This window comes from Melanotaenia boesemani, chromosome 1 (genome assembly GCF_017639745.1).
Source record: "Melanotaenia boesemani isolate fMelBoe1 chromosome 1, fMelBoe1.pri, whole genome shotgun sequence".
Taxonomy (NCBI): domain Eukaryota; kingdom Metazoa; phylum Chordata; class Actinopteri; order Atheriniformes; family Melanotaeniidae; genus Melanotaenia; species Melanotaenia boesemani.
In genome coordinates this window covers 63,397-79,285 of record NC_055682.1, presented here as the reverse complement: position 1 = coordinate 79,285, position 15,889 = coordinate 63,397, and the positions used below count along the sequence as shown (strand labels likewise).

The following is a 15,889-nucleotide window of genomic DNA, read 5'->3' as shown; positions in this document are numbered from 1 at the left end:
GATTACTGACCTCAGAGTAGATCAGAGACCTAAGAAGAGTTTTCTCACGTCAGAGTGGATCACAGACCTAAGAAGAGATCAGTAATCTCAGAGAAGATTACTGACCTCGCAGTAGATTACTGACCTCAGTGTAGATTACTGACCACAACGTAGATTACTGATCTCGCAGTAGATTACTGACCTCAGTGTAGATTACTGACCTCAGAGTAGATTACTGACCTCAGAGAAGATTACTGACCTCAGAGTAGATTACTGACCACAAAGTAGATTACTGACATCAGTGTAGATCAATGACCTCAGAGAAGATTACTGACCTCGAAGTAGATTACTGACCTCAGTGTAGATTACTGACCTCAGAGAAGATTACTGACCTCAGTGTAGATTACTGACCTCAGAGAAGATTACTGACCTCGGAGTAGATTACTGACCTCGGTGTAGATTACTGACCTCAGAGAAGATTACTGACCTCCGTGTAGATTACTGACCTCAGAGAAGATTACTGACCTCAGAGAAGATTACTGACCTCAGAGTAGATTACTGACCTCAGAGTAGACTACTGACCTCAGAGAAGATTACTGACCACAAAGTAGATTACTGACCTCAGTGTAGATCAATGACCTCAGGAAAGATTACTGACCTCGGAGTAGATTACTGACCTCCGTGTAGATTACTGACCTCAGAGAAGATTACTGACCTCAGAGAAGATTACTGACCTCGGAGTAGATTGCTGACCTCAGAGTAGATTACTGACCTCAGAGTAGATCACTGACCTCAGAGAAGATTACTGACCTCAGAGTAGATTACTGACCACAAAGTAGATTACTGACCTCAGTGTAGATCAATGACCTCAGAGAAGATTACTGACCTCGGTGTAGATTACTGACCTCAGTGTAGATTACTGACCTCAGAGAAGATTACTGACCTCAGTGTAGATTACTGACCTCAGAGAAGATTACTGACCTCGGAGTAGATTACTGACCTCGGTGTAGATTACTGACCTCAGAGAAGATTACTGACCTCAGTGTAGATTACTGACCTCAGAGAAGATTACTGACCTCAGAGACGATTACAGACCTCAGTGTAGATTACTGACCTCAGAGAAGATTACTGACCTCAGAGTAGATTACTGACCACAAAGTAGATTACTGACCTCAGTGTAGATCAATGACCTCAGAGAAGATTACTGACCACAAAGTAGATTTCTGACCTCAGTGTAGATTACTGACCTCAGAGAAGATTACTGACCTCAGTGTAGATTACTGACCTCAGAGAAGATTACTGACCTCGGAGTAGATTACTGACCTCGGTGTAGATTACTGACCTCAGAGAAGATTACTGACCTCAGTGTAGATTACTGACCTCAGAGAAGATTACTGACCTCAGAGAAGATTACTGACCTCAGAGTAGATTACTGACCTCAGAGTAGACTACTGACCTCAGAGAAGATTACTGACCTCAGAGTAGATTACTGACCACAAAGTAGATTACTGACCTCAGTGTAGATCAATGACCTCAGAGAAGATTACTGACCTAAGAGTAGATTACTGACCTCCGTGTAGATTACTGACCTCAGAGAAGATTACTGACCTCAGAGAAGATTACTGACCTCGGAGTAGATTGCTGACCTCAGAGTAGATTACTGACCTCAGAGTAGATCACTGACCTCAGAGAAGATTACTGACCTCAGAGTAGATTACTGACCACAAAGTAGATTACTGACCTCAGTGTAGATCAATGACCTCAGAGAAGATTACTGACCTCGGAGTAGATTACTGACCTCAGTGTAGATTACTGACCTCAGAGAAGATTACTGACCTCAGTGTAGATTACTGACCTCAGAGAAGATTACTGACCTCGGAGTAGTTTACTGACCTCGGTGTAGATTACTGACCTCAGAGAAGATTACTGACCTCAGTGTAGATTACTGACCTCAGAGAAGATTACTGACCTCAGAGAAGATTACAGACCTCAGTGTAGGTTACTGACCTCGGAGTAGATTACTGACCTCAGAGTAGATTACTGACCTCAGAGAAGATTACTGACCTCAGAGAAGATCACTGACCTCAGAGTAGATTACTGACCTCAGTGTAGATTACTGACCTCAGAGTAGATCACTGACCTCAGAGAAGATCACTGACCTCAGAGTAGATTACTGACCTCAGAGAAGATCACTGACCTCAGTGTAGATCACTGACCTCAGAGAAGATTACTGACCTCAGTGTAGATCACAGACATCTTAGAAGATTACTGACCTCGCAGTAGATCACTGACCTCAGTGTAGATTACTGACCTCGGATTGGATTACTGACCTCAGAGTAGATTACTGACCTCGCAGTAGATTACAGACCTCAGAATGGATCTCTGACCTCAGAGAAGATTACTGACCTCAGAGAAGATCACTGACCTCAGAGTAGATTACTGACCACAAAGTAGATTACTGACCTAAGAGAAGATTACTGACCTCGGAGTAGATTACTGACCTCAGAGTACATTACTGACCTCAAAGAAGATTACTGACCTCAGAGAAGATCACTGACCTCAGAGTAGATTACTGACCTCAGTGTAGATTACTGACCTCAGAGAAGATTAATGACCTCAGAGAAGATTACTGACCTCAGTGAAGATCACTGACCTCAGAGAAGATTACTGACCTCAGTGTAGATCACAGACATCTTAGAAGATTACTGACCTCGCAGTAGATTATTGACCTCAGATTGGATTACTGACCTCGGATTGGATTACTGACCTCAGAGAAGATCACTGACCTCAGAGTAGATTACTGACCACAAAGTAGATTACTGACCTCAGAGAAGATTACAGACCTCAGTGTAGATCACCGACCTCAGAGTAGATTACTGACCTCGCAGTAGATTACTGACCTCAGTGTAGATTACTGACCTCGCAGTAGATTACAGACCTCAGATTGGATTACTGACCTCAGAGAAGATTACTGACCTCAGAGAAGATCACTGACCTCAGAGTAGATTACTGACCACAAAGGAGATTACTGACCTCAGAGAAGATTACAGACCTCAGTGTAGATTACTGACCTCAGTGTAGATTACTGACCTCAGAGTAGATCACTGACCTCAGAGAAGATCACTGACCTCAGAGTAGATTACTGACCTCAGAGAAGATTACTGACCTCAGAGAAGATCACTGACCTCAGAGAAGATTACAGACCTCAGTGTAGATTACTGACCTCAGAGTAGATTACTGACCTCGCAGTAGATTACTGACCTCAGTGTAGATTACTGACCTCAGAGTAGATAACTGACCTCAGAGAAGATCACTGACCTCAGAGTAGATTGCTGACCTCAGAGAAGATTACTGACCTCAGAGAAGATCACTGACCTCAGTGTAGACTACTGACCTCAGAGAAGATTACTGATCTCAGTGTAGATTACTGACCTCAGAGAAGATTACTGACCTCAGTGTAGATTACTGACCTCGGTGTAGATTACTGACCTCAGAGAAGATGCCTGACCTCAGTGTAGATTACTGACCTCAGAGAAGAATACTGACCTCAGAGACGATTACTGACCTCAGAGACGATTACTGACCTCAGAGTAGATTACTGACCTCGCAGTAGATTACAGACCTCAGATGGGATTACTGACCTCAGAGAAGATTACTGACCTCAGAGAAGATCACTGACCTCAGAGTAGATTACTGACCACAAAGTAGATTACTGACCTCGCAGTAGATTACTGACCTCAGTGTAGATCACAGACCTCTTAGAAGATTACTGACCTCGCAGTAGATTACTGACCTTGGTGTAGATTACTGACCTCAGAGTAGATTACTGACCTCAGAGAAGATTACTGACCTCAGAGTAGATTACTGACCACAAAGTAGATTGCTGACCTCAGTGTAGATCAATGACCCTCAGAGAAGATACTGACCTCGGAGTAGATTACTGACCTCAGTGTAGATTACTGACCCAGATTGGATTACTGACCTCAGAGAAGATTACTGACCTCAGAGAAGATCACTGACCTCAGAGTAGATTATTGACCACAAAGAAGATTACTGACCTCAGAGAAGATTACAGACCTCAGTGTAGATCACCGACCTCAGAGTAGATTACTGACCTCACAGTAGATTACTGACCTCAGTGTAGATTACTGACCTCAGAGTAGATTACTGACCTCAGAGAAGATCACTGACCTCAGAGACGATCACTGACCTCAGAGTAGATTACTGACCTCAGAGAAGATTACTGACCTCAGAGAAGATTACTGACCTCAGAGAAGATCACTGACCTCAGAGTAGATTACTGACCACAAAGTAGATCACTGACCTCAGAGAAGATCACTGACCTCAGAGTAGATTGCTGACCTCAGAGAAGATTACTGACCTCAGAGAAGATCACTGACCTCAGTGTAGATTACTGACCTCAGAGAAGATTACTGACCTCAGAGTAGATTACTGACCACAAAGTAGATTGCTGACCTCAGTGTAGATCAATGACCTCAGAGAAGATTACTGACCTCGGAGTAGATTACTGACCTCAGTGTAGATTACTGACCTCAGATTGGATTACTGACCTCAGAGAAGATTACTGACCTCAGAGAAGATCACTGACCTCAGAGTAGATTACTGACCACAAAGAAGATTACTGACCTCAGAGAAGATTACAGACCTCAGTGTAGATCACCGACCTCAGAGTAGATTACTGACCTCGCAGTAGATTACTGACCTCAGTGTAGATTACTGACCTCAGAGTAGATTACTGACCTCAGAGAAGATCACTGACCTCAGAGAAGATCACTGACCTCAGAGTAGATTACTGACCTCAGAGAAGATTACTGACCTCAGAGAAGATTACTGACCTCAGAGAAGATCACTGACCTCAGAGTAGATTACTGACCACAAAGTAGATCACTGACCTCAGAGAAGATCACTGACCTCAGAGTAGATTGCTGACCTCAGAGAAGATTACTGACCTCAGAGAAGATCACTGACCTCAGTGTAGATTACTGACCTCAGAGAAGATTACTGACCTCAGTGTAGATTACTGACCTCGGTGTAGATTACTGACCTCAGAGACGATTACTGACCTCAGTGTAGATTACTGACCTCAAAGAAGATTACTGACCTCAGAGACGATTACTGACCTCAGAGTAGATTACTGACCTCAGAGTAGATTACTGACCTCAGTGTAGATCACAGACCTCTTAGAAGATTCCTGACCTCGCAGTAGATTACAGACCTCAGATTGGATTACTGACCTCAGAGAAGATTACTGACCTCAGAGAAGATCACTGACCTCAGAGTAGATTACTGACCACAAGGTAGATTACTGACCTCAGAGAAGATTACAGACCTCAGTGTAGATCACCGACCTCAGAGTAGATTACTGACCTCGCAGTAGATTACTGACCTCAGTGTAGATTACTGACCTCAGAGTAGATTACTGACCTCAGAGAAGATCACTGACCTCAGAGTAGATTACTGACCTCAGAGAAGATTACTGACCTCAGAGAAGATCACTGACCTCAGAGTAGATCACTGACCTCAGAGTAGATTACTGACCACAAAGTAGATTACTGACCTCAGAGAAGATTACAGACCCCAGTGTGGATCACTGACCTCAGAGTAGATTACTGACCTCGCAGTAGATTACTGACCTCAGTGTAGATTACTGACCACAACGTAGATTACTGACATCGCAGTAGATTACTGACCTCAGTGTAGATTACTGACCTCTTAGAAGATTACTGACCTCGCAGTAGATTACTGACCTCGGTGTAGATTACTGACCTCAGAGAAGATTACAGACCTCAGTGTAGATTACTGACCTCAGAGTAGATTACTGACCTCGCAGTAGAATACTGACCTCAGTGTAGATTACTGACCTCAGAGTAGATCACTGACCTCAGAGAAGATCACTGACCTCAGAGTAGATTGCTGACCTCAGAGAAGATTCCTGACCTCAGAGAAGATCACTGACCTCAGTGTAGATTACTGACCTCAGAGAAGATTACTGACCTCAGTGTAGATTACTGACCTCGGAGTAGATTACTGACCTCGGTGTAGTTTACTGACCTCAGAGAAGATTACAGACCTCAGTGTAGATTACTGACCTCAGAGAAGATTACTGACCTCAGAGTAGATTACTGACCTCAGAGAAGATTACTGACCTCAGAGAAGATCACTGACCTCAGAGTAGATTACTGACCTCAGTGTAGATTACTGACCTCAGAGAAGATTAATGACCTCAGAGAAGATCACTGACCTCAGAGAAGATTACTGACCTCAGTGTAGATCACTGACCTCAGAGAAGATCACTGACCTCAGAGTAGATTACTGACCTCGCAGTAGATTACTGACCTCAGTGTAGATTACTGACCACAAAGTAGATTACTGACCTCGCAGTAGATTACTGACCTCAGTGTAGATCACAGACCTCTTAGAAGATTACTGACCTCGCAGTAGATTACTGACCTCGGTGTAGATTACTGACCTCAGAGTAGATTACTGACCTCAGAGAAGATTACTGACCTCAGAGTAGATTACTGACCACAAAGTAGATTGCTGACCTCAGTGTAGATCAATGACCTCAGAGAAGATTACTGACCTCGGAGTAGATTACTGACCTCAGTGTAGATTACTGACCTCAGAGAAGATTACTGACCTCGGTGTAGATTACTGACCTCAGAGAAGATTACTGACCTCGGAGTAGATTACTGACCTCGGTGTAGATTACTGACCTCAGAGAAGATTACTGACCTCAGTGTAGATTACTGACCTCAGAGAAGATTACTGACCTCAGAGAAGATTACTGACCTTGGAGTAGATCACTGACCTCGGAGTAGATCACTGACCTCAGAGTAGATTAATGACCTCAGAGAAGATTACTGACCTCAGAGAAGATCACTGACCTCAGAGTAGATTACTGACCTAAGTGTAGATTACTTACCTCAGAGAAGATTAATGACCTCAGAGTAGATCACTGACCTCAGAGCAGATTACTGATCTCAGTGTAGATCACTGACCTCAGAGAAGATTACTGACCTCAGTGTAGATCACAGACCTCTTAGAAGATTACTGACCCCGCAGTAGATTGCTGACCTCAGTGTAGATTACTGACGTCGGATTGGATTACTGACCTCAGAGTAGATTACTGACCTCGCAGTAGATTACAGACCTCAGATTGGATTACTGACCTCAGAGTAGATTACTGACCTCAGAGAAGATCACTGACCTCAGAGTACATTACTGACCACAAAGTAGATTACTGACCTCAGAGAAGATTACAGACCTCAGTGTAGATTACTGACCTCAGAGTAGATTACTGACCTCAGAGAAGATCACTGACCTCAGAGAAGATCACTGACCTCAGAGTAGATTACTGACCTCAGAGAAGATTACTGACCTCAGAGAAGATCACTGACCTCAGAGAAGATTACAGACCTCAGTGTAGATTACTGACCTCAGAGTAGATTACTGACCTCGCAGTAGAATACTGACCTCAGTGTAGATTACTGACCTCAGAGTAGATCACTGACCTCAGAGAAGATCACTGACCTCAGAGTAGATTGCTGACCCCAGAGAAGATTACTGACCTCAGAGAAGATCACTGACCTCAGTGTAGATTACTGACCTCAGAGAAGATTACTGACCTCAGTGTAGATTACTGACCTCAGAGAAGATTACTGACCTCAGAGTAGATTACTGACCTCGCAGTAGATTACTGACCTCAGTGTAGATTACTGACCTCAGTGTAGATCACAGACCTCTTAGAAGATTACTGACCTCGCAGTAGATTACTGACCTCGGTGTAGATTACTGACCTCGGATTGGATCACTGACCTCAGAGTAGATTACTGACCTCGCAGTAGATTACTGACCTCAGTGTAGATCACTGACCTCAGAGAAGATTACTGACCTCGCAGTAGATTACAGACCTCAGATTTGATTACTAACCTCAGAGAAGGTTAATGACCTCAGAGAAGATAACTGACCTCAGTGTAGATTACTGACCTCAGAGTAGATTACTGACCACAAAGAAGATTACTGACCTCAGAGAAGATTACTGACCTCGGAGTAGATTACTGACCTCGTTGTAGATTACTGACCTCAGAGAAGATTACTGACCTCAGTGTAGATTACTGACCTCAGAGAAGATTACTGACCTCAGAGAAGATTACTGACCTCGGAGTAGATCACTGACCTCAGAGTAGATTAATGACCTCAGAGAAGATTACTGACCTCAGAGAAGATCACTGACCTCAGAGTAGATCACTGACCTAAGTGTAGATTACTTACCTCAGAGAAGATTAATGACCTCAGAGTAGATCACTGACCTCAGAGTAGATTACTGATCTCAGTGTAGATCACTGACCTCAGAGAAGATTACTGACCTCAGTGTAGATCACAGACCTCTTAGAAGATTACTGACCCCGCAGTAGATTGCTGACCTCAGTGTAGATTACTGACGTCGGATTGGATTACTGACCTCAGAGTAGATTACTGACCTCGCAGTAGATTACAGACCTCAGATTGGATTACTGACCTCAGAGTAGATTACTGACCTCAGAGAAGATCACTGACCTCAGAGTACATTACTGACCACAAAGTAGATTACTGACCTCAGAGAAGATTACAGACCTCAGTGTAGATTACTGACCTCAGAGTAGATTACTGACCTCAGAGAAGATCACTGACCTCAGAGTAGATCACTGACCTCAGAGAAGATCACTGACCTCAGAGTAGATTACTGACCTCAGAGAAGATCACTGACCTCAGAGAAGATTACAGACCTCAGTGTAGATTACTGACCTCAGAGTAGATTACTGACCTCGCAGTAGAATACTGACCTCAGTGTAGATTACTGACCTCAGAGTAGATCACTGACCTCAGAGAAGATCACTGACCTCAGAGTAGATTGCTGACCTCAGAGAAGATTACTGACCTCAGAGAAGATCACTGACCTCAGTGTAGATTACTGACCTCAGAGAAGATTACTGACCTCAGTGTAGATTACTGACCTCAGAGAAGATTACTGACCTAAGAGTAGATTACTGACCTCGCAGTAGATTACTGACCTCAGTGTAGATCACAGACCTCTTAGAAGATTACTGACCTCGCAGTAGATTACTGACCTCAGTGTAGATTTCTGACCTCAGAGTAGATTACTGACGTCAGAGAAGATTACTGACCTCAGAGTTGATTACTGACCACAAAGTAGATTACTGACCTCAGTGTAGATCAGTGACCTCAGAGAAGATTACTGACCTCGGTGTAGATTACTGACCTCAGTGTAGATTACTGACCTCAGAGAAGATTTCTGACCTCAGCGTAGATTGCTGACCTCAGAGTAGATTACTGACTTCAGTGTAGATTACTGACCTCAGAGTAGATTACTGACCTCAGTGTAGATTACTGACCTCAGCGAAGATTACTGACCTCTGTGTAGATTAATGACCTCAGAGAAGATTACTGACCACAAAGTAGATCAATGACCTCAGAGTAGATTACTGACCTCGGAGTAGATTTCTGACCACAAAGTAGATTACTGACCTCAGAGAAGATCGCTGACCTCAGAGAAGATTACTGACCTCAGAGAAGATTACTGACCTCAGTGTAGATCACAGACCTCAGAGTAGATTACTGACCTCGTAGCAGATTACTGACCTCAGTGTAGAACACTGACCTCAGAGTAGATTACTGACCTCGCAGTAGATTACTGACCTCAGTGTAGATTACTGACCACAAAGTAGATTACTGACCTCGCAGTAGATTACTGACCTCAGTGTAGATCACAGACCTCTTAGAAGATTACTGACCTCGCATTAGATTACTGACCAGGGTGTAGATTACTGACCTCGGATTGGATTACTGACCTCAGAGTAGATTACTGACCTCGCAGTAGATTACTGACCTCAGTGTAGATCACTGACCTCAGAGAAGATTACTGACCTCGCAGTAGATTACAGACCTCAGATTGGATTACTGACCTCAGAGAAGGTTAATGACCTCAGAGAAGATAACTGACCTCAGTGTAGATTACTGACCTCAGAGTAGATTACTGACCACAAAGTAGATTACTGACCTCAGAGAAGATTACAGACCTCAGTGTAGATTACTAACCTCAGAGTAGATTACTGACCTCGCAGTAGATCACTGACCTCAGTGTAGATTACTGACCTCAGAGTAGATCACTGACCTCAGAGAAGATCACTGACCTCAGAGTAGATTACTGACCTCAGAGAAGATCACTGACCTCAGAGTAGATTACTGACCTCAGAGAAGATTACTGACCTCAGAGAAGATCACTGACCTCAGAGAAGATTACAGACCTCAGTGTAGATTACTGACCTCAGAGTAGATTACTGACCTCGCAGTAGATTACTGACCTCAGTGTAGATTACTGACCTCAGAGTAGATCACTGACCTCAGAGAAGATCACTGACCTCGCAGTAGATCACTGACCTCAGAGTAGATTACTGACCTCGCAGTAGATTACTGACCTCAGTGTAAATTACTGACCACAAAGTAGATTACTGACCTCGCAGTAGATTACTGACCTCAGTGTAGATTTCTGACCTCAGAGTAGATTACTGACGTCAGAGAAGATTACTGACCTCAGAGTTGATTACTGACCACAAAGTAGATTACTGACCTCAGTGTAGATCAGTGACCTCAGAGAAGATTACTGACCTCGGTGTAGATTACTGACCTCAGTGTAGATTACTGACCTCAGAGAAGATTACTGACCTCGGTGTAGATTACTGACCTCAGAGAAGATTACTGACCTCAGCGTAGATTGCTGACCTCAGAGTAGATTACTGACTTCAGTGTAGATTACTGACCTCAGAGTAGATTACTGACCTCAGTGTAGATTACTGACCTCAGCGAAGATTACTGACCTCTGTGTAGATTAATGACCTCAGAGAAGATTACTGACCAGAAAGTAGATCAATGACGTCAGAGTAGATTACTGACCTCGGAGTAGTTTTCTGACCACAAAGTCGATTACTGACCTCAGAGAAGATCGCTGACCTCAGAGAAGATTACTGACCTCAGAGAAGATTACTGACCTCAGTGTAGATCAGAGACCTCAGAGAAGATTACTGACCTCGTAGTAGATTACTGACCTCAGTGTAGAACACTGACCTCAGAGAAGATTACTGACCTCAGTGTAGATCACTGACCTCAGAGTAGATTACTGACCTCAGTGTAGATTACTGACCTCAGAGAAGATTAATGACCTCAGTGTAGATTAGTGACCTCAGCGAAGATCACTGACCTCAGAGAAGATTACTGACCTCAGTGTAGATTACTGTTCTCGGAGGAGATTACTGACCTAAGTGTAGATTACTGACCTCAGAGAAGATTACTGACCTCAGAGAAGATTACTGACCTCAGTGTAGATTACTGACCTCAGAGAAGATTAATGACCTCAGTGTAGATTACTGACCTCAGTGTAGATTACTGACTTCAGAGTAGATCACTGACCTCCGTGTAGATCACTGACCTTAGAGAAGATTACTGACCTCGGAGAAGATTACTGACCTCAGTGTAGATTACTGACCTCAGTGTAGATTACTAACCTTAGTGTAGATTACTGACCTCAGAGTAGAGTTTCGAATAGTTTATTCTGAGATTTTTAGTTGCACAGCTGTTCTTGCTACTGTTTTAACCTTTTTGTAACTCTTGATTTTTTTCTTCCTCTTCATCATCTTCTTCTCTGTCTTCTTCTTCCTCGTCTTCTTTTCTCTTCATTTCTTCTCTTCTCCACGTATTTATGTCATGCAGCCTGAGGAGGACTCCACAGTGTCTGGTGACAAACTTGAAACCTGACTGTGTTTTAAAGCCTGTAAACTTTCTCTGGCTCTGTAAATTGTCATTATAATCTCTTATCTCTATTTTAATGTCTGGACATTGAACTGAGGACGTTCGTGTTTGTCTACTTGTCAGATGGCTAGAACTTCAAATGTTTATTTGGTTTTATAAATAAAAAGTTTCTGCTGTTAGCTTTTATTTGAACTTTTGGACATTTATGATTCCTGTTTTTTCCCATAATTTATCTCCAAGCGATCATAGGAGGTGGTGAAAGAAATGTTTTCTGTAGATCTTAGAATAATTTTTTTTAAAAGCTTGTTGTTCTGTTTGAACCTGTGATGCTGAACTTGTATATCTTTGTGAGGGCATATTCCTTCTATTACAGTCTTCTAACCTCAGTGTGTGTGATGTGTGGTTGTTTTCATCACAGTAATAGATGGGGGGGGCAGGGTTGGTTTTACTGCATCAGGCCATCATCCAGCAGCCAGATGTGACCAAACTGGATGATTTTGTTCTAGTTTAATGAAAAATCTGAACATTTCTATCCATTGAGATGTTGGAGTGTGTTTCAGTCCTCAGGGATCAAACAGCTGGAAGGTGAAGTGTTCAGAGATCACCTTCAGTATCCCGGTCACAGAAAGACCAACATCATCGTCACCAACAGGTGCAATAACACAAACCTCCAGTACCATCACATTTTTTGTTTGTGTTGTTAATTACTTTCTTTGTTGTTCTTGTCCAGGCGGGTCATGTGTGTGAAGGAGATCGACTTTGTGGGTCATTTCAACAAAGAGTGGGAATGTTTGTTTGAGAACTTCTGCCGTCCTCCAGCAGTGACCGGATCAGAGCTGAAGATTTATTGCAAGGTACGCTACATCAGGAGTCTAGACTCCTTATCCAGTCTTATCCAGATCCAGGCCACATCAGAGGCCTGACCCAGGAAGCTGGATTTTCTCTTATCCAGGTAACTTCAGGGTTAACCCAGGATTTCCACCCTATGAAGCTGGTTAACTTCTTACCAGGTAAATCACCATGGTAACGGCTAACCTGCTCCAGAGCAGGTTTTGTTCTGGATCAGACTTCAATGAGTATTAAAGCTCTGCCTCCTGACCAATCAGATCTCCTGGAAAATGCCCCGCCCATTCCTAGAAGATCCTGTCCAGGGTGATGGTGGATGGTGAGAGGAGTTTTTGGAACAGATGCGTCCTTTAGATGAAGAAATGGAGCCTGGTCTGGTTTCTGAGAGCTGTGAAGAACTTTTCTGTCCTGATTCTGGACTTGTTCCCGTTTAGCTCCACCAGGGTTGATGTGAGATAAAGAACTTAATAACAACGCTCACACATGGGTTGCTACATTAATGTTGAGTTTATTCTGAAATCCATCGACAGAGCCAGCCGGCTCATCTTTTCCACTTGCATTAAAAGTGCTTTATAAAAAAAAAATTTGATTTGATTCTTACTGGGTTGTATCATCATGACTACGGATGCTGTTCTAGAGTTCATAAACCAGACAACCTAACTGTTCTTTTTTTTTAACCTCATGTGGACCTTCTCAGGAAGAAGCGCTGATCCTGTGAAGACAGACAGATTGACAAAAGTTCAGTCAAGATTTAGGACAGATCAATGAATGGACTTCAATGCAGCATCTTGAACGTCCATTCATTGACGTCTGGACAATGTTTTGTGTGTGCTTGTGTGTTTTAGACATGGAAGAAGCAGAAATGGGTTGTGACTTATCAGACTGGTTCTTGGCTTTCTGCTTTGAAATTTGGTATCACGTCTCAAATGTCACTTCCTGTCAGGATGTTGGACGCTGTCATTTTTTTTCTCATCACATTTCAGGACCATCAGAAGTTAAAACTTCCAAATAAAGACAGTCAGGAGTCTGTGAGGACGCTCCAACTCAGAGACACAAATGTTGCCCAGGTACGGTACCAGTAGACAGAGGAGAGGACAGGTAGAGACATTACAACAGGAGACAGGAGAGGACAGGTAGAGACATTACAACAGGAGACAGAGGAGAGGACAGGTAGAGACATTACAACGGGACAGAGGAGAGGACAGGTAGAGACATTACAACGGAACAGAGGAGAGGACAGGTAGAGACATTACAACAGGGGACAGAGGAGAGGACAGGTAGAGACATTACAACAGGATATAGAGGAGAGGACACATAGAGACATTACAACAGGGGCCAGAGGAGAGGACAGGTAGAGACATTACAACAGGATATAGAGGAGAGGACAGGTAGAGACATTCCAACAGGGGACAGAGGAGAGGACAGGTAGAGACATTACAACAGGACATAGAGGAGAGGACAGGTAGAGACATTACAACAGGGGACAGAGGAGAGGACAGGTAGAGACATTACAACAGGATATAGAGGAGAGGACAGGTAGAGACATTACAACAGGGGACAGAGGAGAGGACAGGTAGAGACATTACAACAGGGGACAGAAGAGAGGACAGGTAGAGACATTACAACAGGGGACAGAGGAGAGGACAGGTAGAGAGATGTACTGTTTTTTATGTGGTTTACTTGTTGTTCATCCCTCATGTTGTTGCTATGGTTACCAACAGAAACTTCATGCAGCCATTTATGATGCCCAGGTGGCACAGCGGCAGCACCATATGGTTCGACAGAAGTCACAGCGTTTTCTGCAAACCAACAAGAAACTCTGAGGTCACTTCCTGTTTCAGCTGTTCCTGGATCTGAAGTATCAACACCTGCCCAGCTGGATCCGTCCAATCAGACTCAGGGATGTTTAACATAGTATCACCACCCCTGACAGGGTTAGCATGTTAACACTGCTAGCACACTATGACCGTGTTGTTTGTTGTAAGGTTAAGGTTTATTTTCAGTTGTTTCTTTCAGACAAAACAAAAACTTTTGTTAAAAATAAAACATTCTGTGTTTAAACTTAGTCATGTGTTCAAGCTCAGGAAATTCAGTCAGGTTTTTTCAGTTCTCAGATGAATGTAAACATGATGAGGATGAAACGTGATGAAGATGTTAATGTGCAGACTCATTCAGATTGAATAATTCATTTGGTGTTTTCCTTCCTTCAGGTTTCAAACCTCAAATTAAAGCCATAAAAACATGTTGCACTTAAAATATTCTGTAAATGTTTGTGATTCATTTCAGTCAGATCAACCAAACAAATTTAGAAATAATAAGAAAACCTATAAGTATGGGATAATGCCCGACGAGGTGTCCATTATCATAAATTAATAGATGATGCCGAGTCCATTAATTTATGACGGCCATCTCAAAGGGCATTATCCTGCTTATACCACGGTCACTTACGAAAGAAAAAATATCAAATAAATTATTAATGTGTCTGTTGTTTTTTACTGTGAAAATCATCAGTTTTTCACAAGAAGCGGCTGAGTGGACTAGTTCGTTATGAAGCGTTGCCAAGGTAACCGGCTCTGACACAGAACCTGCAGCTCGGTTGGTCAGCTGTTGTATTAGACCTGATCAGTGGAGGGAAGGGAGATGATTGGTTAACGTTATGTTACGTGGCACATTTCAGAGGGTGGGTGCAGCTCTTACAGCTGGTGTGTGTCCAGAGGATGATGCAACATTTTGTTTCAGTCAAAGTCCACAGATCGTTTCCTAAAGCGTTTTTATTGCAAGAAATATTATCCACTCTGATCATTAATGTGTATCAAGCAAGTAAGTCTATCCTAAATCGTTTTTATAATGTTATCCACCATTTACTCCGTATCAAGTATGTAAGTAAGGTAATGAAGACAGAAAGACAGGCGACAACATATTTAAAATTAAATGTAACATTGCCGTTGATCGTGACATTTCATAACGATACTGGCATGTCCATAGCGGCATTAGAAGGACGCAGATTTCACGTCTGTGGACTCTGATCGCTGCTGGTTTAACGTTTGTAAACTCTGACTGCTGCTGGTTTAACGTTTGTGGACCCTGACCGCTGCTGGTTTAACATTTGTGGACCCTGACCGCTGCTGGTTTAACGTCTGTGGACTCTGACCGCTGCTGGTTTAACGTATGTGGACTCTGACCGCTGCTGGTTTAACGTTTGTGGACTCTAACCGCTGCTGGTTTAACGTCTGTGGAC

The 15,889-nt window shown here is 43.1% G+C and overlaps 1 protein-coding gene and 1 long non-coding RNA gene across 2 annotated transcripts in view; one reads left to right on the top strand and one right to left on the bottom strand.

Annotated features, from left to right (window-relative positions):
• LOC121639658 (vacuolar protein sorting-associated protein 13C-like) overlaps positions 1-14,679 on the top strand; it is a 271,744-nt gene extending 257,065 nt beyond the window's left edge. Inside the window, 4 exon segments of the mRNA XM_041985039.1 lie at positions 12,366-12,457; positions 12,536-12,659; positions 13,635-13,718; positions 14,373-14,679. Coding sequence (XP_041840973.1) covers positions 12,366-12,457; positions 12,536-12,659; positions 13,635-13,718; positions 14,373-14,474 — 402 coding nt within the window. The 3' untranslated portion in view covers positions 14,475-14,679.
• LOC121639699 lies at positions 2,462-2,810 on the bottom strand. The gene is made up of 3 exons (XR_006010240.1): positions 2,728-2,810; positions 2,538-2,575; positions 2,462-2,480 (listed from the first exon to the last, which is right to left on the bottom strand). It is a non-coding gene; the product is annotated as an uncharacterized LOC121639699 (long non-coding RNA).
• Positions 14,680-15,889: the final 1,210 nt, after the last annotated feature.